We start from the raw sequence: 23601 nt of genomic DNA, 5'->3' as shown, positions 1-23601 counted from the left end.
CTATTAAACCAGATATAGAGTAAAGGTATTGTCTCTTAAAATCGTGGTTCTCAAAAAAAGGATGTATAGAAAATCATTTGTAGGACTTTGGAAAAAATACTGAGATCTGGATTCAGACAAATGGGATCCAATTGCCCTGGGGTAAGACTCAGCAACTGAGTGACAGGAATGTTACTTAGGTGATTCTGATGCCTGTTGTGGCTTCTACCAGAAAGAGAATTCATTTACTAGATAAATCTGTGGATAAATGAAAGGAACAGATTGAGTAAGAAACCGATGATAAATAATTGTTTCAGTTACATATGCCTGAGATTTATAACTCTTTATCCACAATTCCAAAATCTCAAAAGCTTTGAAAGCCAAAAAAAAGATTTTACAACTCACTTCATGGCAAAACCTACCCTACCTTCATTTTTGGCAAAACCAGATCTGAACTGAGACAAGGCTCTTTGTGCTCTTTATTTACCCCAACAAGTGTGAAGACCCACGTGTTTTGTTACAGAAATATGAATATGTTTTATTGTGGAAGTGTTACCTCCTAAACTTATGTCTACTATGTTCCCCTTCTAGAATCTGAAGAATTCTAAATCCTAAAATGTATCTGACCCCAGTAAATTTTAGATAAGAGTTGGTAGACTTGTAATGGCTTCAACTGACATTTTATTTTGTCCTGCATCGAACTGATTTGAGATTTTCTACTGACTGGTTCTAAACTCCTTGAGGGCAGGGACTCTGATATGCTTGCTTTGTTCAATAATGACCTTACATATTGGATCATTTAATAGTACTTTCTGCTCCAGGCCTGTATTAGTCAAGGCTCACCAGAAAAACAGAACCAATAGGAGATATAGATAGATATAGATATAGATTTAGATATAGATACAGATTAGATATAGATATATGTATATATATGAGGATATTTATTATAGGAATTGGTTCCTGGGATTTTGGAGACCAAGAAATCCCATGATCTGCCATCTGTGAGCTGGAGAGCCAGGAAAGCCAGTGGTATAATTCAGTCTGAGTCCAAGGGCCTAAGAGTAGGGGTTCGTTGATATAAGTCCAAGTCCAAAGGACTTTGAGAACATGGAGTCCAATGGTATAAGTCCCAGTCCGAGTCCTGAAGGCCCAAGAACCAGGAGCACTGATGTCCAAAGACAGGGGAAGATAGATGTCCCAGCAGGAGCAAAAAGAACAAATTCACCTTTCCTCTACCTTTTGGTCTATTCAGGGTCTCCATGGATTGGATGATGCCCCTGAGTCCAAGGGCTATCTTCTTTACTCAGTCTACCAATTCAAATATTAATCTCTTCTGGAAGCACACTCACAGACACACTCATAAATAATGTTTCATCAGGTATCTGGGCATCCCTTAGCCCAATCAAGGTAACACATAAAATTAACCACCACAAGGCCCACAGCAATCTTGTGAGGGACACAGGGCTTATCATCCCCATTATAAGGATGAACAACCTGAAACAAGTCAATGAACTATCATAGTGCTTAGTGGAGGTCACAAGGTTAGTGATCAGTATTTAGTAAATTGAACATTGCTTTAAATTGAGTTGAAGTAGCAACTTATTTTTTTCCCCATAAGTAAAGAAGTACTTTAGTGTGTGGTGGTTCAAAAATCTTTAAAAGAAAAATATTTAATAAATACTTATAAAATATGTAAACATTTTCCAAATCCTGTGATAAAACATAAAGGAGTCAATGGATGCACATTTTATTTGCGTATTTATGATCAGAATAAGCTTTACACATAAAGAGGAATGTATAAGGGTAAGATTGACACTAAATTGTGGCTCTAAGATGTTTCTTTCTAATTTTTCAGATTTAATGCAGTAACCACACCCCTTTGTATACCATTGCCTCAAATAATAATTTCAATCTTAGCGGAGTAGACCAATAGTAGGGGAAGTGGGTTTGGGATAAAACTGTAAAGGATAATCACATGTCAACCTCATTCCCACTCCTGCAGTAGAGTCTTCAGTAGCAGAGCCAGTGGGCCACGCATAGCATCCAAGGTCCTCTGCATCTGAAGCTTGGCCCTTGGCTTCCTGCTCTGACTGTCTCTTAGGACATACTGGATGCCCAGTGTTTTCAGACTTTTCTAAAGGGGGTTGTCATATTCCAAATGTAAGTGCCAGTGAGGCAAGAGGATTAGGAACAAGATGGCCTACTTTGGCTATAAATGCTAAATTGCTCTGTGCATGTCATGAAACTCCTCTGTGTCTGCTTCACCATTTGTTAAATGAAGATTTTCAATTGATGATAAATTATTTGTTGGAATAAAACATCGATAATATTAATGAAGTAGACACAGAGCACACTGGCTCACAGCTTGGACTTTGGAATCGGGCATACTGGCATTTATTCTGCATCTTGGTTCTGCCACACTCTGACCTTGGACCAGTTATCAAGCCTCCTCTGCTCCCAAAACTGGGAACACAGTAATGCCTAGATCATGGAGAAAATGCATGTGAATTTGCTATCAATAAACATATGTTAAACTCCCAAAGATATAAAGTGAAAACTTGATTAGCATCTTCTCTGCTTCAGATTAAGGTAGAAATGAGTTATGTGTGGGGAGGGGAGGCATTTCTCAAGTGCACCCAGCTTTGTTCTTGTAGACTGGAAAACAAAACAGAGAACCTATGAGTTTATTTGGCTATGCACCTTTGAAAATTATTGAATATCTTTATTCATTCTAGAATTAATTATTTCTAGACATTAATCTAGCCTTTCTAGGATTAATGATGAAAACTTGGTATCTTTGTTAAAACATCCTGTTCTGTACACTGCTAAAGTGAGCGTGATAGAAAGGGTGTGGAAAAATTGAACTGTTACTGGGAATATGGTGAACTAGATAACTGGGAAAAAGCAAAAACAATAACAAAATCAACCACCTTCCAATAACAAACAAACACCTTGACTATATTCATATTTTTAAATCAAACAAATAGAAAATTAAAATAGCAATCTTTTCAAAACCATGGTCTTTTTCTTTTTGGAAAATAAAGGATATCCTTACAGACCAAAAGTAAAATATGCATCAAACCCAGATAGTTAAGGAGAGGGGCAGTGACTGGCCTGAGGGCATCTGCCCATTGTTAGTGATTTAGAGCTCTTTTTTTTACACTCATGTGATGAAAAGAAGACAAAACTGAGGGTCCAGATGAGATGTACTGTCAAATTAGAAACAGTCAACAAAAAGCCAGGAACCTGGAAAAACTTCACTCTCAGTGAGAAAGTTGACTGGTAAAAATTTGCCCTAAATAAGGAAACACCTTAGAAACTTGGCTGCCTTGTCATGGGTTCTGAAGAGAGGAGAAAATGAAGTCTCCCCTGAGAATTTATAACCATAAACTGTCCCCCAAGTGGGTGGATGGCCCAAATTCTCACTTCCTGCAGGTTCATAAACTTTACACTAAGAATTTATTTTAAAGTGATCCCAGGTTGGAAGTTTTCTTAGGCCCTTCACAGAACCAAGCATGAATTCTCTCTGAGGGAATGTGTTAACAAACCTGTCCTTAAAATGGCTCCATAAATAAAATGCCAATAAACATGAATAAAGAAGGAATTGAAAATATGACTAAGGAATGAAAGACTGGGTAATTTGAAAATGACCCAAACAGAACTTTTAGGAATAAAAATACATAATGATTGAAGTGAAAAATTATTTGTTGGGTTAAAGAGCATATTAGACAAAGATGGATAATTATTAAAGTATAAAATAAAAAAAGGATAAAAGTATAAAGTATACTTATACTTTATAAAGTATGAAATACATCTGAAATATATCTGAATATATTTTTCCATAGTGATATATGGAGAAATAGAAAATATTTAAAAGAAGGTAAGAGACATGAAGTGACAAGTTCTTATGTGCATCTAATCAAAATTCCAGAAGGTGGAAATAGGATGGGGTGAAGCAATATTTGAGGGAAAAAAAAAAAGCTTAGATTTTACAAATTTTCAGCTTCCAGAATCACAAAAAATTCAACATAGGAAAAAAATTCCATCCCTAGACAAGTGAGAGTGAAACTACATATCATCAAAGGAAAAATAACCTTAAAAGTAACAAGAGAACAAAACAAGTTACCTATAAAGGAATGACAGATTGACGATTTCTAACCAGCAACAAAAGAGGCCAGGAGAATATCTTCCATATGTTAAAAGAAAATTTTCTTAGAACAGTAAAGCCCATAAAAACTCTTGTGTAACAATAACAGCCAAGTAGAAATTTTCAGAGGAAAGTAAAACAAACTTTATCTTTACAAACTCACTAAAGAAACTTCGCAAGGCAATATTACAATGAAGATACAAGAATAATGATTCTAAAAAGGCAATCTGAGATGCTAGAAGAGATTTGTGGACAAAAAATGTTTAATATGCTTTTAAATATAAGCAAAAAAATGTGAAAAATTAACCATAATGACTTATTTGTTAAAAATAAGCAGGTGGTAATAAAAGCCAGATGGAACTAAAATTCTAGACAAATTTGCATGTAAGTTGGGAAGGGGTGATCAGAATTCAATCACTATAAGTTCTTTGAATTGTTTGGGAGTAGAGTGGTGATACTGATTAACTAGATTTTACTAATTTATATATACTGAGTAGAATTTCTAGGACAAATTCCTAGTAAATAGAAATAAATACTATAGCATCCAAATCAATACAGAAGAAAGAAAGAAATGAAATGCAAATAAAAACTCAATCAATCTGAAAGAAGGCAAAAATGAAGGAAAAAAGAAAAGTTGAAGCAATAGAGGTAAAATATGAAGTGGTAGAAATAAATTATATTAGTAAGCACAGCTAATGTAACTTTCTTCTTAAAAGACAAAGATGGACAGATTTGCTTAAAGCAATTTTAAACTATATGCTGTATATTAGTTTTCTGTTGCTACATAACAAGTTATCACAAATTTGGCAGCTTAACACAAAACCCATTCATTAGCTTACAGTTCTGTAGGTCAGAAGTCTGCTTGAGCTCCACTGGGTTCTCTGTTTCAGATCTCACAAGTCTGAAATCAAAGTTTTGACCATCCTGGGCTCTTACCTGGAGGGTCTGGGGAAGAATCCCCTTCCAAGCTCATTCAGCTTGTTGGCAGAATTCACTGGATCAATTAGGCAAGGGTCATTTGGGATCATTCTTCGAATTCTGACAGCCACATGCTGTTTTCAAGACTCATGCCCCAAATATAAAGAAACAAATTTTGAAAGTAAAGGAATGGAAAATAGGTACTAGGGGAACACTATCCAAAATAAAATTGATGTAGTTACATTGATAGCAAGCAAAATAGACCTTTAGGAGGGAAAATAAAGCATTTTTAGGGTTAAAGAGAGTTAACCATGCGTTAAAATGAATTCACCAGGAAGGTGTAACAATTTTAAACTAATATGTACCCTATAACATACCTTTAAAATTTATAAAGGATAAATTGACAGAATTTAATAATTGATAACTCCATCAAAATACTTACAATAAAAAAAAGAAACACTGAAAATGAATAAATTAAGTATACAGCATTAAGATCTTAGGGTGAATAAAAACAGGAGAATCACTTAAAAAACAGAAGGAAGGAATAAATATGAGCAGAGATTAATATAATATAAATAAAGGTACTATAGAGAAATTAAAATAACCAAGGAAATTTTGAAAGCCTAATAAAATTGACAAATCTTTACAAGAGTAATCAAAATTAAAAGAAAAAAGGTACAAATAAACCATATGAAAAATGAAAAAGAATTTATCAATACAGATGCAGTGGAGATCAAAGGTATAACTAAATGCTTTATTCTAGATAAATCTCAGAAAAATAATGAGTAAAAAAAGCCAGATGCAGGAAAATCACACTGAATTATTCTGTTTAACTACAAATACACAAAATATATATAACTAAATAATATTTTATTATATTTGCGGTTACATCCAGATGACATAAAGCCACAAAGAAAAACAAGAAAATGGGAATTATAAAATACAAGATTTAGAATTGTGGTTACCCCAAGGTAATTTGACTGGGGATAAGTACACAGAGGGCTTAAAAGTTTTTGTTTTTATTCTATTTTTTTCAAGGTACGTAGTGGAAGATGCTGTACTATTTATTTGTATTCTTTATGCCTTAATATACATTATATGCTCTTTGATATAGACACAATTTTAATAATTTTAATTAAAACATCTTGAATATGTAGATGTCTGTGATATATTAACAAAACAACAGAAAACATATTGATTAAAGCAACTCCCTAGGTTTAATTTTTTAAATATGCTCTAAAACCAATATTTTACTTGTATTTGAAATGAAAATATTTAGTTTTACTTTTAGACACTGAATGCTGAAATAATAATCCTACTGCAAAGATACCTATTTAGGATACTGCTTTTGAATTCTGAGCTTGCTATTATGTCACCCAAACATTTAGTCCATAGTGTTATAATTATATCAGGCACCAATATAACATAGAAATAATGCTTAAATTTATAAGGTATGTTACTTGGTGGTTGCCTTACTTGATAATCTCTCAAATTTTGAAAACAGAACAAAGGCGGTTATGTCAGATGGTTGATTTATCAGCCTTTTCTTGAACTTACTATTTACTAACAGTAGGAATGTCAAGCCAATTCTTTTCAACCCACTGGCCTATAGATTTGGATTTGGCACCTTTCAGAGTTGACTGAAACATTTTAATAAATATCATGCAAGCAATATGGCAGGTTACATAGTGGTGCTGGGTCTGGGAGACTGAGCCAACTCCATTGGTTCTGTCATTAGAGCTAGCATGTTTTAGGCATTTCACTCAGACACTGGAATGCTGAGATCCTTAAAATGAGATTTATTTTCCCTTTAAGGAGATGTTTGCCCTTTCTGTGTTCTAAGGCTGCTTGGTGAATAATGGTTCTTATAATCACATTTCTGAAAGCATCTTTTATATGTCTTTCTATTGGCCCTCCATTCATATGTACAGTCACAAAGCTATCATATTATGGCCTATTTTGTATAATTAATTTCTCTAGTAGCAATTTCTTATCTATGTTAACAAAATAAGGAAAGTATGGATGCTGAAAACTGCTTATTCCTTCAAGCCACAAAACAAAATAAATGTTTAACCATGTAATATTAAGCTACTATCATTTGATAATTTAGCCACTCATAAGGAATAACATGGCAGAAGATAGTGTAAATATTTTTCTGCTGGCTTCTTGCTCAGCAAAATCGGTAGTAATTCTAGTTCTTTCCATTTATTCTATATTATAATTCAAAGTGCTAGACAGCAAATTGTACTGGGGCACATTGTATTTATTCTGCATCTGTTAACACACTATTTGAAACTCTGCAGACCTTGCCTGGGAAGATACTTTTAGATTGTGTATATTTCTGTATTCAGGTAAGTCAGGTATCTTTTTCTTAATGCTTCTATATAATGAAACATGCCCAATCTCCTTACTTAATAATAAAACAGTCCATGACTCTTTGTAAATCAGTAGGGATCCAGCAACAAGGTGCAATATATCACAAAAGCAGTGTAGGCTATCAATGGAGATAATAAGCAGGTGCATTAATATTCATGCCTTATGAAATCCTGGTTGTGCTTCTAAAAAGCTGTAGAATACATTCCAGGTTTAATGTTCACCAGTAGATGTTTGCCAGTGATTTTCAGATATTTCTTGTAGCAATTCATTCAAGGCATCCCTAGGTAATTTAGGAAAATTTCATCCGTATTTTCCATTTACTTAATTGTATACTCAGCTAATGTACCTCAGTGAATATGCATAATCCTTTCTGGTTGGCCATTGGCTCTTCCTTTGACTCAGGTGGAAGTGCTGTTCTGTAAGACTGACTGTATGTGTGTGTCCGTGTATGTGGTATGGTGTGTGTAGTGGGGGTCAGGTGGCAGTGATAGGAGAAAAACTACATGCGTTGTCCTGTACAGTACAGTATTTCCTTAGTGTCAAAGAAATGCATTTAGACTTTGTTTCCATATAGAGTGACCTAAGGGGGAGGATAAGAAAATAATGCTATGCTACAAGGAATGCAGAGATACCAATAAAACAGGACCACTACGTAAAGATGCACAGGCTGGGTACTGTCCAAGTCCAGAGGCCAACACACACCACCCCCCAGAGTTATACAAGGTATCAACACCACAAAAAAGGCATATGAAAGCATACTACTGTTCAGTCTTTAAAATAGGGGATTGCTATGTGTCCTTATTTAGTTCATCTATAAATAAATTCATAATAAAGCAAATATATTATGCACATGGATAATGTGAGTAGCACACATCTTAGACTTAATATCCTTGTTTGAAATTGTATTTGATTTCTTTATTTTTCCAGTCATTGATAAAGACCACTTCTACCTCTTTTGGAATCTTAACTATATACCTCCTGTGTCTTCCTACCTTTCCAAGAGGTGAAGGGGCGGGGTTGGGAGGAAAAGGAATATTCTACCATCCATGTACTACACTCCTACCACCACTACTGCTACTGCCGCTATTAGCACCATCATCACCACTAATTACTGGAGAGGCTTAAACAGAGAATTCTGAAAGAGCTCTTTAGACTAACACTATTTATCCTAGCCTTCCCCACTGGTCTGTTCTGCATTCCATGCTCCTCTTGATTCCCTTTGTTTACTCATTCATCCAGTTATCCTTTTATTCATTCATTCAATAAATGTTTACTGAGACCCTACAGTATACGAGATAGAATGCTAGAGGATGGGGACAGAGTGTGAACAAAATATACAAAATCTCTGCAATCATGGAGCTTATATTCTGATAATGAGTAGGTTTGCAGGGTTAATTCAACCACTTTAAATCTTTTGCATTTTACAGAGTCTCCCTTTACATTCAGGATATTGTTGCTAGAGCTGGGAGCTTTTACTTCCTCCCTATTTTGTATGAAGTGTTTATACCACATCAGCTTTTTAAAAAAATTTCAATTAACACTTTTATTTTGAGATAACTGAGTCATGTGCTATTGTAAGAAATACTACAGAGAAATCCCATACACCCATTATCCAGATTCCCCCACTGTTACTTCATAGTACAGTATCACAGCTAGGATATTGACATTGGCACAATCCACCAGTCTTATACAGATTTCTCAAGTTTTACTAGTACTTATTTGTACGTGTGTATGTGTGTGTGTTTTTAGTTTTATACCATTTTATCACATACGTATGTTTGTGTATCCATCACCACAGTTAGGATACACAACAATTCCATCACCACAGGGATCCCTCATGCTGCCTTATACAACCATATTCACCCTCTGACCTTTGCCACACCTTGTTTCCTAACCCCTGGCAACCTCTAATCTGTTCTCCAGTTCAAAAATTTTGTCTTTTCAAAATGTAATCTAAATAGATTTAAAAAGTACGTGACCTTTTGGATTGACTTTTTTTTCACTCACCATAATTCTCTGGCAATTCATACAAATTGTTGTATGTATCAGTAGTTTGCTCTTTTTCATTGCTAAGTACTATTCCATGACACAGATGTATAACCATGTATTTATCCACCAACTGAAGGATATCTAGATTGTTTCCAGTTTGGGGCTATTTTTAATAAAGCTGACAGGAACATTTGTGTACAGATGTTGGTGTTATCATACATTTATTTTTGTCTAGGAAAAATGCCCAAGGGTGCAACTGTTGGATTGTGTTGAAATTGATGTATAGTTTCATAACAAACTGCCAAACTGTTTTCCAGAGTTTCTGTAACATTTCATTTTCCTAGAATATATGGGAGATATTCTCCCACAATTTCTCCACAGCCTCATCTTCATTTGCTGTTGTTACTATTTTTCATTTTAGTCACTTAGGTAGGTTTTGTCTTTATATAATATTAACCTTTGATGCATGGAACTAGAGTTTCAAGAATACATTGATGTTTCCTTGACAATCTCTTAGGAGTATCTCAGTTCATTTGAAGCCTTTTGCACTGCTGTTTGGTGATGAGAATATGTTTGTATCAGAAGATGCTAAGATTCCATAACAAAAAGTTAGGATCTCAAAGAAGACCTGAGAAAAAAATCACAAAGAACTCTCTATTTGTCATGATGATGTCAAGTTGCTATTGTTGTGACCGTTCCGTAGAAGTAGGATGGACCCCATCTCAAATTTGTTCAAGTGTTGACAGTGATGATGCCACACTTGCACCAACAGAGTGTGAAAAGGTTTATTCCTCCCATAATGAAGGTTCTCGGAGAGCATGGTGGCTCCCAAACAGGGCCAAAAATGGCTTGAAGGAGTCAGAAAAAGAGACTGACATGGGGTTTTTATGGTGGATTTGGGGTGGGTCTGGGGTGAGAATTCCTGCTCGTAGTTTGGACTTCCTGCTGATGCCAAGGGAAGGAGTACTAGGGTTTTCTCATCAACTTACCCAGATGTAGTGCAAAAGGAGAAGAGTGGATGGTGAAGCTTAAAAGTAGTCAGCAGTCAAATATCAAAAAAAAAAAAAAATGGAGTCAAACTTCTTACTATAATTTTGATGACATTGGGAAGAATTTGGGGATAAATGGCTGCAGCATGAACAAGGACTTTCCATCAATCTGCTTAGAAGCATAGAAGTAAAATGGACAATTTAAAGAAATACTGGAGCCCTGCTCATCATCTTTTCTTCCTCTCCAGCTTAAGTGCTGACATTTCCTGGTTTGTGACCAATGACTTATTACTCACTGTCATGCTCATGTTATTCGTAATGATAAGCAATCTCTCCTCTTGGCCTGGGTATGTGAAGATTCACTCATTTTGATATTGGCTTTGGCTATTGGTAAATCAATGTGTCCTGAACCATAATTCTTTGGGCAGCTAAAGCCCTCAAAAGTAAAGTTTGCTATTACAAATTAAAGGAACTTTGTAACTTCCCATCCTGTCCCTGAATGAACACTATAGGGAATTTAAAAACACCTGCCAAAATATGGGTTTGCTTGGTATTGAACATTTGGCATTAATTGCCTATTCATGCTTCTTAAGTGCCAATTACTGGCTTATAATTCCATCTAAAGAATTTTGTACAATTAATGTGTACCTGTGATATGCCTCAATGAAATCTAAATAAAAGTGGCATCAATAAAGTCAGGAAAATAATATTGCAGCTGTGGGGCAGTACATTACTAATAATCTCAATTTACTTTCTTAACTGGACAAGGAACTAAAAACAAACAAACGAAAAACAAATCTTGGTCATAGTAACAATTATACAAGGACATTTATCCAAGTGTTTAAAAAGTAATTGTAGAAATCCATGAAAATCATCCATTGCTGATGGCATATTTTGCTCTAATTTTCATGAGATGGAAGACACTATTAAATTGGGAAACTATTAGCACTATTATCTTTAAGAGATGAAAATTATAAATGCTCTTACAGAATACTTATCATTCCATTAACTAAACACTTTTTCAAAATTCACTTATATAATAAATATAGGTAGCCAGATAACCTAATTAAATTTTTATATTACACATATGCTGAATATGAAGCAAAGCTTTTCTTCAGAATAATCTCTCAGAAAATCTGAAACTACCTTATGTTCAAATACCTACAAAATCTCATATTACATTTCATTATTTTATTTTGAATAAAGTTGTATTTGGGGAAGGCATTAATCTAAAACAGTGTTAAATAAAAACTAGCTTTGAATGCTATTTAGGTCATCTGATGGATACCATTAAAACAAGGAGACAAGTATATCACAGATGTAGTCATTGTTTTTGATGGTATAGCCTCGAAATGGCCCAAAATACCTGTCATCATGAATAAGGCTTTTAATAATCATTTTACATAACAATACAGAATTTCCATTTTAAAATAGGAAGATTTGGGCAATGAACTAAAAGAGTGTGGAGTATAAGTGTCAGAGATTCTAACTTTATCTTTATCTAACTTTATCTGATTCTAAGTAAATCACATCTCTAAATCAGAAGCATGATCTATGATGGAGGGTTGCCAAATGTAGTGACTGTCAACTATGTTTCATGACAATTCTAAGAGGACATATGGTGACTACAGATCTCAGGCCAAGTTGGCAAAGAACAGTTCTCCAAAGTAGGTGGCCCTCCCTGAAAGGCCTGGAATAATGGGGATGGGGTGTTCTGATTGGGACTGCGCCCTGTCACCCCTCAACATGAGCCTCTTGCAGAATGGTAGACCAGGGGAAACCTCACATCATTCAGAAGGCGATCCATTCCAAAGGAACCAGTACGAGAATTTTGTCATTAAGAATAAAAGAGGAAGAAAATAACAAGAAAATCCAATAACAGGTGAAGAACCCTCCACCAGAAAAATGATACCACAAGCCAGAGGAAAATTTTGATAAAAATACCCCAGTGAATTAAAAAAATTAGTGAAATCATTGTCTTTATAAAAGAAGGTTTCAAAGCAAAGATACAAGAATTTAGAGAGGATGGTGTGAGACAGTAGAAGATGAAACAAGAGATGGTAGTCTCAGGAAAGGAATGCAGAAGAGAAAAATGTAGAGAAAAATGGTCAAATTGGAATCTCCACAAACATTAGTCAACACACCCAAAATCGTAGTAAGGGATATGACTGAGTGAGTGAAATTAAAAGTTAAAAAGAGATGTAGACATAGAAGACAGAAAAAACCCAGAATCTGCATAATTGTGTCTCTAAAAAATAGAACTAAAATAATGGATAAGTAAAGCAATGGTTAAGCATTCCCAAAAGACTTAATAGAATAAAGAAACATGTGAATCTTTAGACTTAAAGGGCAAATTGTGCCTAGAAAAGTGACAGACAGCAGTCAATAAACTTAGCAAAATTATTACACTTAAAAAAAAAAAAAAGAGAGAGAATACTGTGGGCATCCAAGCAATAAAAAAATCAATTAACCTGTAAAGATGGAAAAATAATTTTCTGGTTCCAGTTTTCTGATACTGCTCCTTGGCATCACTCAACAGTGTTAAGAAAGTAAAACAATGCCTTCAATTCTAAGGAAAAAAATTGTGATTCAGTAACTTTATACTCAGCCTAATTATTGGTCAGGTGTAAAGAAAATAAACAATTTGGTTGTAGGCTGCATTGTTTTCACAAATCTTCCGGAAGAATGTGTTATAGAGAAAAGTTCAGGCATTGGAAGTAGTGGAAAAACTCCAGCAGTAGTACTGGAAAAGATTGTTGAGGCAATTTGATTGAAGAACTAAGGTCAAAAGAAATGCATGGCTTCTGATTATAGACCAGAATATAGAGGTATTCCCAAACCATAACAACATAGAAATGATATATGGTGTAAAAAAGTGTAATATTCTGATGTTCACATCTTTTATAGATGAGGGGAAAAGATATCATTTAAAGATGATAAATAAAATAGGGACTTAATATATTCAAAGAGTCAAAAAGTTAATAGGAAAAATAATAAAATAAGTACAATAGGGTGATGGAGGGGGAGAAGACAGAGGGAGAAGAAGCAGAAAAATAATTTTGTCAATGCTCATACTAGGGAATAAATAAAATCAAAAGAAATAATAAAATACATCTATTAAATGGAGTTTAATTATAAAGATAATAATCAGAAAAAATAGAAACCTTTTGTATTACAGTAAAATGCACATAAGAATGTAGGATAGAAGATGAAAAAAAAGAAACTATTTAAATAGTTTTACAGGTACTGATGTAAATATAATAATATTCAAGATATATTGTTAAATAGAGAAAAGTTGTAAAAGAGCATTGCAAAATTGTATGTGTATGTTTGTTCATTAATACCCTTAATGTATATGCTCGTGTATTAATGGCATAGCACTTATTTCTCTTAAATGACACTCCACTGCATAATAGCTATCTCCAGAGAGGCACTATGTAGCTACTGTTATTGTTATTATGTTATGACCTTATATCCTAATAAATCAGTATTTTTTATTAATATCACATGCTTAACATAAAACTATATGTAGTACCTACATGTGAGTACCTACATGTACAGTCGGGCTAAGAAAATAAGACTGGAAAAATTGGAGAATGGTACAAGATGCAAATTAATTCTCAGTTATGTTACACAAATCTACGAAACCTTCTTAGATTATTGCAATCTTTGATTGCTGACCTCCCTTCCCTTTGATTTTTCACAGCAATTTAATCTGTAATGTATTTTAACATTATACTGTATCTTTGTCATTTTCTAACTGTTCAATATATGATAGTTTTGTCTTTATGGAAGAGATGAGACTGATTGTCAATCCTTTTGACTCCAAATCCAGTTATTCAACACAGTCACAGGAAGCAGAATGATAGACATCAACAATAAACATCAATAATTATTATAACACCTGCTAACATGTATTGTGTGCCCATAGATGATGTATAAGAAACTGAGACACAGAGTGGTTGATTACTTTGCCCCAAATCAAAAAATAGTAAGAGACAAAACTTGGATTAGAAGCCAGGGAGGCTGGACCCAGAACTGGTGCACATAACAGTACATTAGAAGTGTGACCCTGCTCACTAACTTCTCTTTCTCCATGGGATATGATGACTTATTTTATAAAGTTGCTACAACAATTATTAAGAAGAGTACATCTAAGAGCTTTGTAATCCATGAAGCTCTCTAGCAAATGCAAGATATTACCGATGCCATTGTATCTTCTTGCTGCCCTTGTTACCACCATGTCATATAGGCTCAACTCACAGAGGAGCAAAGTTTTCACTTAGATTCCTGTAGAGATCACTTGCTTTTATGATCATTGACTGACTTTTAAATCTCAACATGCATGTTCTTGCTCAGATTGTACTATACTCAAGCCCCCAAATAAGCTTATATTCTACTGAGAAAGACTACCGACAAGGCATAATGTGATAAGGGCATAATGAAGTTCTGAGTTTTGTGCAAAGACCTAGTAGAGAGGAAAGGAGAAGGGAAGGATTGTGAGACTCAAAGAGTTAGACAAATGTCTCTCAGCTTAGAAAAAAAGACCAGCAATTTCAAATTCTAATAATCTTCCCTGGAGTGAAGCATCAACAAGTTTCACATTGTATTTATGCTACACAGCAACATTTTTGCATTGTCTTCAGTCCCCCCTTTCCTGCATCTATTCCCACAAAGACTGTCCTTGACCAACACCAGAAATGAATTTGATTTCTCTAATGCAAAAGGTAATTGGATTTTTCTTTATTGAATGCATCCCTTTAATGACTGTCTCTGCTCCTGCCAATTTAGCTGCAAGTGACCTGACATTGATCTGATGATACGACTTAAAGAGTTGGAGCTGGGAGTGGAAAAGACCAGCTGTCTGGCATCAGAAAAAATGTTTTTTGCCTCATCTTGCTATTTTCCTGAGAAAATCCTTTGTCCTTGAATGTCATTTTTACAAAACATGCTGCTGTGATAATTGGTCATATAGCAGCAGATTGCTTCCTTCTAGAAAATATGATAAGTATTTCCCAGAAATTCAAAGGATTGTGAGAGATTACTACAAACAACTATATGCCAATAAAATGGACAACCTGGAAGAAATGGACAAATTCTTAGAAAAGCACAACCTTCCGAGACTGAACCAGGAAGAAATAGAAAATATAAATAGACTAATCACAAGCACTGAAATTGAAACTGTGATTAAAAATCTTCCAACAAACAAAAGCCCAGGACCAGATGGCTTCTCAGGCAAATTCTATCAAACATTTAGAAGAGCTAACACCTATCCTTCTCAAACTCTTCCAAAATATAGCAGAGGGAGGAAGACTTCCAAACTCATTCTACGAGGCCACCATCACCCTGATACCAAAACCAGACAAAGATGCCACAAAAAAGAAACCTACAGGCCAATATCACTGATGAACATAGATGCAAAAATCCTCAACAAAATACTAGCAAACAGAATCCAACAGCACATTAAAAGGATCATACACTGTGATCAAGTGGGGTTTATCCCAGGAATGCAAGGATTCTTCCATATACGCAAATCAATCAATGTGATACACCATATTAACAAATTGAAGGAGAAAAACCATATGATCATCTCAATAGACGGAGAAAAAGCTTTTGACAAAATTTAACACCCATTTATGATAAAAACCCTCTAGAAAGTAAGCATAGAGGGAAGTTACCTCAACATAATAAAGGCCGTATATGACAAACCCACAGCCAACATCGTTCTCAATGGTGAAAAACTGAAACCATTTCCACTAAGATCAGGAACAAGACAAGGTTGCCCACTCTCACCACTATTATTCAACATAGTTTTGGAAGTTTTAGCCACAGCAATCAGAGGAAAAAAAGAAATAAAAAGAATCCAAATAGGAAGAGAAGAAGTAAAACTGTCACTGTTTGCAGATGACATGATACTATACATAGAGAATCCTGAAGATGCTACCAGAAAACTACCAGAGCTAATCAATGAATTTAGTAAAGTAGCAGGATACAAAATTAATGCACAGAAATCTCTTGCATTCCTACACACTGATGATGAAAAATCTGAAAGAGAAATTAAGGAAACACTGCCATTTACCATTGCAACAAAAAGAATAAAATACCTAGGAATAAACCTACCTAAGGAGACAAAAGACCTGTATGCAGAAAACTATAAGACACTGATGAAAGAAATTAAAGATGATACAAACAGATGGAGAGATATACCATGTTCTTGGATTGGAAGAATCAACATTGTGAAAATGACTGTACTACCCAAAGCAATCCACAGATTCAATGCAATCCCTGTCAAACTACCAATGGCATTTTTCACAGAACTAGAACAAAAACTTTCACAGTTTGTATGGAAACACAAAAGACCCCGAATAGCCAAAGTCATCTTGAGAAAGAAAAACGGAGCTGGAGGAATCAGGCTCCCATGGTTGAAGGGAATGGTGAAAACATCACAGTGGTGATGTGACTTTACCCAAGACGGGCAGGATTTGTGCACCTGAGAAAAAGAGGTAGAACATTTTTGGAACAATACTGGATAATTAGAATAAATATGCCATAAAAAGGGCTCAAGTCTTATAGCTCACATATCATTGAAGGGAAAAAGGGAGAGAAAGGAAGGTAATATTTTGATTAGTGATATAGGTAAAAATCTAGACATAGCAGGAAGTGTTTGAATTTTGGAGTTTCTGATTTAGACAAACTTAAAAAGAATACGACATTTTATTTATTATGTTTTTGTTTCTATGGAGAAGTTAATAGTATCTTAAAGATGCCTCCTGGGATAAGGTAATCTTGATGTTTTTTAAAAAAATATCACTATTTGATACGTTGAACAGCCTTAAATATGCTCATTCATTATGTGAAGTCAAATGAACTGTTAAAACTTTTAACTGAAGTATAGTCTTCTAATTTTTATCTCTGCACATATTCTAATGTTAAAATACATACATATTTTATTCTTAGCAAAATGTGAATTATATACATATTTAAACCTGAATGGAAGATTTCTGAAAGTGCTAAATAAGTTTCTTTCATTGCTTCAGGTCACTGATATGATGCTTCAGGACAAGCCCTATCCTGATTGGGGAAAATCTGCAAGAGCTTTCTGGAAGAAAGGAAATGTTAGGATTATTTTATTCTGGTAAGAGATTGTTTCATTTATTGACATGTGTCTTGCCTCATTCACAAGGACTTGAGTTGGATTTAGTTTTCTTTAGATATATAAAATTCTATCTAGAGAGGCACTTCTAGTGGACACTGTGCTCCATTAAAATGATGAAAACCATTATCCTATTTATCAATTAATTTCTGCTTACACATTATTGCATATACACATTTACAAGAGATACATTTACTAATATAGTAAAGCAAATAAGATTTTACCAGAGGTAAGTAGGTTTTTGAGTCAGCAAAAATAAGCTATAAGTTTCATCAATGGAATCTGGTATAAAAACGTCCCCAGTAAGTGCTGAATTTCCAGTGTATTTGACAGGATATTATTTTGCTTTGAAGAAATCATACAGTGAAGGAACCTCTTTACAGACCACATCTGGCTCATTGGCACTTCTTTTTGTACCAATAATTTCCTTTAGCTCTCCAGCCCACTCATTACAATTAAAAAACAATCCATGTCTTATGGAACTTTGTTTTTTGTGGAGTCAACATTATTTATGTATATTTGAAGAAGCTTAGACAGAAATGGTAGGAATATAGAGACAGCAAGAAGGGCACTTCCACCAGGCCGTGTGACAGTGCCCAAACACAGTGATTCAACCCGATGTATGAAAAGTTATCTACATTAACACCCAGAAGCCTTGAATTGATGATGACTTGTGCTTCATAAATTGCATTCTGTTCACCTGCCTTTCAAAATGAAAAAAAAAAAGTCTGTTTATTCTTGGATCTAACTCTGAGGGTTGATTTTTTTTCATGTACAAGCTACAGAAATCATGGTCACTAAGTACTTGGGGGAAAATATACACTCTAAGCTATCTTTGTGCTTTAGCACTATTACTAAATGTTGCTTCAGATATATGGCATTTTGAACTCAATTAACAGCAAGTAAACAAAAAGTAGATTTTTCAATAACGTTGTAAAAATGAATATGATTTTGTAGATGTTTATTCACAACTTGCCTCTGAGTCAAGTGTGGCATATTTTATGGCACATTTAACCTTCATATTGTTTCCTGTTTGTAAGCTCCCCATGTAGCTTGACTAAATAATATGTAATATAATAATTTTAGCAAGTATTCATTGAAGATATGTTTTGCTCCAGACACTATGCTAAGAACTTACTCATTTAATCCTGATAACCCTGTAAGTAAGTGCTATTTTTATAAGCATAGGTCTCTGACTTCAGGGCCCCAGTTATTAATCATTACATTAGACTGTCTCTAGAAAAACAAAGGATACATCGGTGTGCAAATTCCAAATGAATATCCTTAATCCTTGTTTAGGTAATGGTGCTAAATAAAAACGTGAGATTCTGGGAAATCATTCTACCCTATAGAATTCTGTACAGGGGTTTTAAGAATCATAATTTAAAAGGAGATAAACTCTAATATTAAAAGTCTTTATGGGCTATCTCTCTTTTAAAATATCTACTTACTATGTTTACAGATATTTTGTATTATTTAATGTATCTTCAAAGGCAGCCCATTGATTATTGTTCAATGTGGCCACTTACCAAGGTCACACGTATATCATTTGCAAAGGTGAGCGATGCATATCTGAATGCCTCTATTATTGTTGTCATTAGCTACTCTTAGTTGCAATTGTTGTTTCAGAGGAGAGGAATCCATACTAGATTTCTCCTTAATCATCTTAGTACATTTTCCTTGAACGTTATTACTCAAATCTATGTATTACCAATCTCTTTTTATACATATTTTTGACATATGTGATAACACAGTCCCAATGGATAATCTAAAGCATATTTTGAATGTTGTAAAATAATTTAATTAGTCACTGACAAATAGATAATATTCTTAAATGGAGAGCAAACTAAAATTCACACTTATTCTTGTAGTCATTGTTTCTGTAAAATTATTGATTATTAGGTAATATATTTGAGAGATGATTTTTATTGTTATATTTCAGAAGTAATATTTCAAATCATGGAGATCATAAAACAACTGGAGGAAAATTTAAATGCCGCTTTGAACATATTTTTTCCTATTTTATCCATTACATACCGTTAGATTATCTTGACAACAGTATTCATGGTTTTAAAAAACAAAAATCTGATGCAAAATGTTGAATATGGAAATTATGTGGGAAGCAAAAAATCTTTTCAGATAAAAGGGATTTAGCAAGTATAAAGGGCATTTGTTTTTTTAGCTCTAGGAGATAAAAATACAGAAATCATTGGCAAGGTTTTAAATGAAATAAAAGATAGTATTTACATACTATGTGTCACCCACTCAAAAAGAGGTATTTTCTTTTGGTTTTGCCCTAGTTAAGGAGAGGCATATTCGTGTAATAAATCTGTGGTGAAGAAATTTTGCAAAGGAAAGTTTTTATACGTTGCAATGTGATTATGAGTTTAAACAGTACAACATGCAATTTTGTTGTAGTAAACTTACCTTTACCTAAGTGTAGCTGCTTTAACTCACACATGCCTGTCAGAAACTATTTCATTTGCAACTGTGTGGCTAAGTTCTTTCTGATTCTTAGTGAAAGATGTCTCTACATTGGAAAGAATGGTTCCTATTTCTTTCTGTAATTGTGCAAACATGAGTCTGCTGTAACACATGGGCCTTTATGCCTGGGAGGAGACTAAATTGTGGTTGATTTGAAAATACTAAATGGGAAAGGGCAGACTATTTATAGAACTTCCCTTCCAAAGCCCCATTCCCAGCTCTTTTGTTAATTAAAAAGAATAAAAATTTAAAATCAAAATCCTAGGTTAATGCCATACACTGTTCTATTTTCCAGAGGGGCTACCAATATCCATTTTCACTCACCTGTGTCTGAAGTAAATGTATACGTAAACATAGACATAAAAAAATAAGTAGTATGATATTTATATTAGCTTCCATATCCCCACTTTATTTACTCTCTAGAGACACAATTTATATGCTTTTGAGGGGAAGCATCTTGGGATATTTCCCAAAGGCTTAACTTTTTAAAAAATAAGGAAGACACTCTTCTGTGATTAGTAGGGGAATTGGTGGAGGAAGGAGTTGCGAGAGCTGGTGGTCATTAGGGCTTCCCGGATACTTCAATTCCTTGCCTTGGAGACACATGAGAGGTTTGCACCTTTTTGCCCCCTCTGATCACATGCCTTGCTTAGACCAATTAAAATGTGAGTGAAAGAGGCTTGTGTCACCTCTAGGTAGAAGCATTTAATTGCCAGCGAGAAGCACTGAAAGGGGCTCCTTTCTAGGTAGCCGTTGTGGAAGTTTGTGTCTAGCTGGAGCACTTGTCATTCAGGTTCCCTGAATGACCTGGATAAGCCCAGCATCCTTTACAACACATGTAGTGTGAGCGAGGAATACACCTCTGCAAACGGTAAGCCATTGAGATTTGGGGATTATTTGATACTGCAACATAAACCAGCCTATCCTGATGTATCCAGTCACTGATCCCTGGAAATGGAGTGCTGTCACAGCAGAAAGCAGAAATTTTAGTCTTGAGGGCTGGACAGCAAATGGCAAGAAAACCAATGAAGGATGGAAAGATAGTAATACAGGTATTATAGTGGCAAAGCATTTGGTAAAAACTGTGGTCTGTGATTACTTAGATGCCTGGAAATTGGAAAACATAGTACATTGCTGTGTGCATCTGTGTACAACTGTCCACTTCCATTCCACTCTGTTGCACAGAGAAAATTATGTGTGTTTTTTTTTTTGATGATTAGTATACGTATATTTTTAAAAAGTACTTTATCTAGTGCTCTCATGGTTTGGGCGGGCATCTTTTGATCATGATTAGCTTTATTCTTGACTGAGAATCAAATGAGCTGCTGCTGGTTTTCCTGCTTTGAGTATCATGGTTATTATTCAAGTCTAACAAGGTTGTTTAACTTTGGCCATTCAAGAGCTAATCAAGAAACAATTATTGTCTTTTTTTTTTTATGGGGAAACTTCTTTATTTTTATTTTTTTAACATCTTTATTGGAGTATAATTGCTTTACAATGGTGTGTTAGTTTCTGCTTTATAACAAAGTGAACCAGCTATACATATACTTATATCCCCATATCTCTTCCCTCTCGCATCTCCCTCTCTCCCACCCTCCCTATCCCACCCCTCTAGGTGGTCACAAAGCACAGAGCTGATCTCCCTGTGCTATGCGGCTGCTTCCCACTAGCTACCTATTTTACATTTGGTGGTGTATATATGTCCATGCCACTCTCTTACTTTGTCCCAGCTTACCCTTCCCCCTCCCCGTGTCCTCAAGTCCATTCTCTAGTAGGTCTGAGTCTTTATTCCCATCCTGCCCCTAGGTTCTTCATAACCATTTTTTTTTAGATTCCATATATATGTGTTAGCATACGGTATTTGTTTTTCTCTTTCTGACTTACTTCACTCTGTATGACAGACTCTAAGTCCATCCACCTCACTGCAAATAACTCAGTTACGTTTCTTTTTATGGCTGAGTAATATTCCATTGTATATATGTGCTACATCTTCTTTATCCATTCATCTGTCGATGGATACTGAGGTTGCTTCCATGTCCTGGCTATTGTAAATAGAGCTGCAATGAACATTGTGGTGCATGACTCTTTTTGAATTATGGTTTTCTCAGGGTATATGCCCAGTAGTGGGATTGCTGGGTCGTATGGTAGTCCTATTTTTAGTTTTTTAAGGAACCTCCATACTGTTCTCCATAGTGGCTATATCAATTTACATTCCCACCAACAGTGCAAGAGGGTTCCCTTTACTCCACACCCTCTCCAGCATTTATTGTTTGTAGATTTTTTGATGATGGCCATTCTGACTGGTGTGAGGTGATATCTCATTGTAGTTTTGATTTGCATTTCTCTAATGATTAATGATGTTGAGCATTCTTTCATGTGTTTGTTGGCAATCTGTATACATTCTTTGGAGAAGTGTCCATTTAGATCTTCTGCCCATTTTTGGATTGGGTTTTTTTTTTTTTTGATATTGAGCTGCATGAGCTGCTTGTAAATTTTGGAGATTAATCCTTTGTCAGTTGCTTCATTTGCAAATATTTTCTCCCATTCTGAGGGTTGTCTTTTCATGTTGTTTATGGTTTCCTTTGCTGTGCAAAAGCTTTTAAGTTTCATTAAGTCCCATTTGTTTATTTTTATTTTCATTTCCATTTCTCTAGGAGGTGGGTCAAAAAGGATCTTGCTGTGATTGGTGTCATAGAGTGTTCTGCCTATGTTTCCTCTAAGAGTTTTATAGTGTCTGGCCTTACATTTAGGTCTTTAATCCATTTTGAGCTTATTTTTGTGTATGGTGTTAGGGAGTGTTCTAGTTTCCTACTTTTACATGTCCCTGTCCAGTTTTCCCAGCACCACTTATTGAAGAGGTTGTCTTTTCTCCATTGTATATTCTTGCCTCCTTTATCAAAAATAAGGTGACCCTATGTGCGTGGGTTTATCTCTGGGCTTTCTAGCCTGTTCCATTGATCTATATTTCTGTTTTTGTGCCAGTATCATACTGTCTTGATTACTGTAGCTTTGTAGTATAGTCTGAAGTCAGGGAGCCTGATTCCTCCAGCTCCATTTTTCTTTCTCAGAATTGCTTTGGCTATTCGGGGTCTTTTGCGTTTCCATACAAATTGTGAAATTTTTTGTTCTAGTTCTGTGAAAAATGCCATTGGTAGTTTGACAGGGATTGCATTGAATCTGTAGATTGCTTTGGGTAGTAGAGCCATTTTCACAATGTTGATTCTTCCAATCCAAGAACATGGTATATCTCTCCATCTGTTTGTATCATCTTTAATTTCTTTCATCAGTGTCTTATAGTTTTCTGCATACAGGTCTTTTGTCTCCTTAGGTAGGTTTATTCCTAGGTATTTCATTCTTTTTGTTGCAATGGTAAATGGGAGTGTTTCCTTAATTTCACTTTAGGAAACAATTATTGTCTTAACATACATGTGTGGGAGAGTGACATGATAATAATAATAAAAAATGGAATAAAGTAATAAAAAGGACCTAAGAATCAGGGGAAATGTCAGTTAGAAGGGTTTTAGTAATAGCTCTACTAATATCCAACTGTATGACCTGTATGACTA

General features: G+C 34.8%; 1 protein-coding gene across 2 annotated transcripts in view; it reads left to right on the top strand.

The window, feature by feature from the left end:
• TMEM117 (transmembrane protein 117) overlaps window positions 1-23601 on the top strand; it is a 534621-nt gene that overhangs the window by 314149 nt on the left and 196871 nt on the right. For both annotated transcript variants that reach the window (XM_061205138.1, XM_061205139.1), the window contains one exon: window positions 17436-17533. In XM_061205138.1, the coding sequence (XP_061061121.1) occupies window positions 17436-17533 (98 nt within the window). The remainder of the gene's footprint in view (window positions 1-17435; window positions 17534-23601) is intronic.

Source organism: Eubalaena glacialis, chromosome 11, assembly GCF_028564815.1.
Source record: "Eubalaena glacialis isolate mEubGla1 chromosome 11, mEubGla1.1.hap2.+ XY, whole genome shotgun sequence".
Lineage (NCBI taxonomy): Eukaryota > Metazoa > Chordata > Mammalia > Artiodactyla > Balaenidae > Eubalaena > Eubalaena glacialis.
The sequence above is the reverse complement of the archived record's forward strand: the minus strand, read 5'-3'. Positions and strand labels throughout refer to the sequence as shown.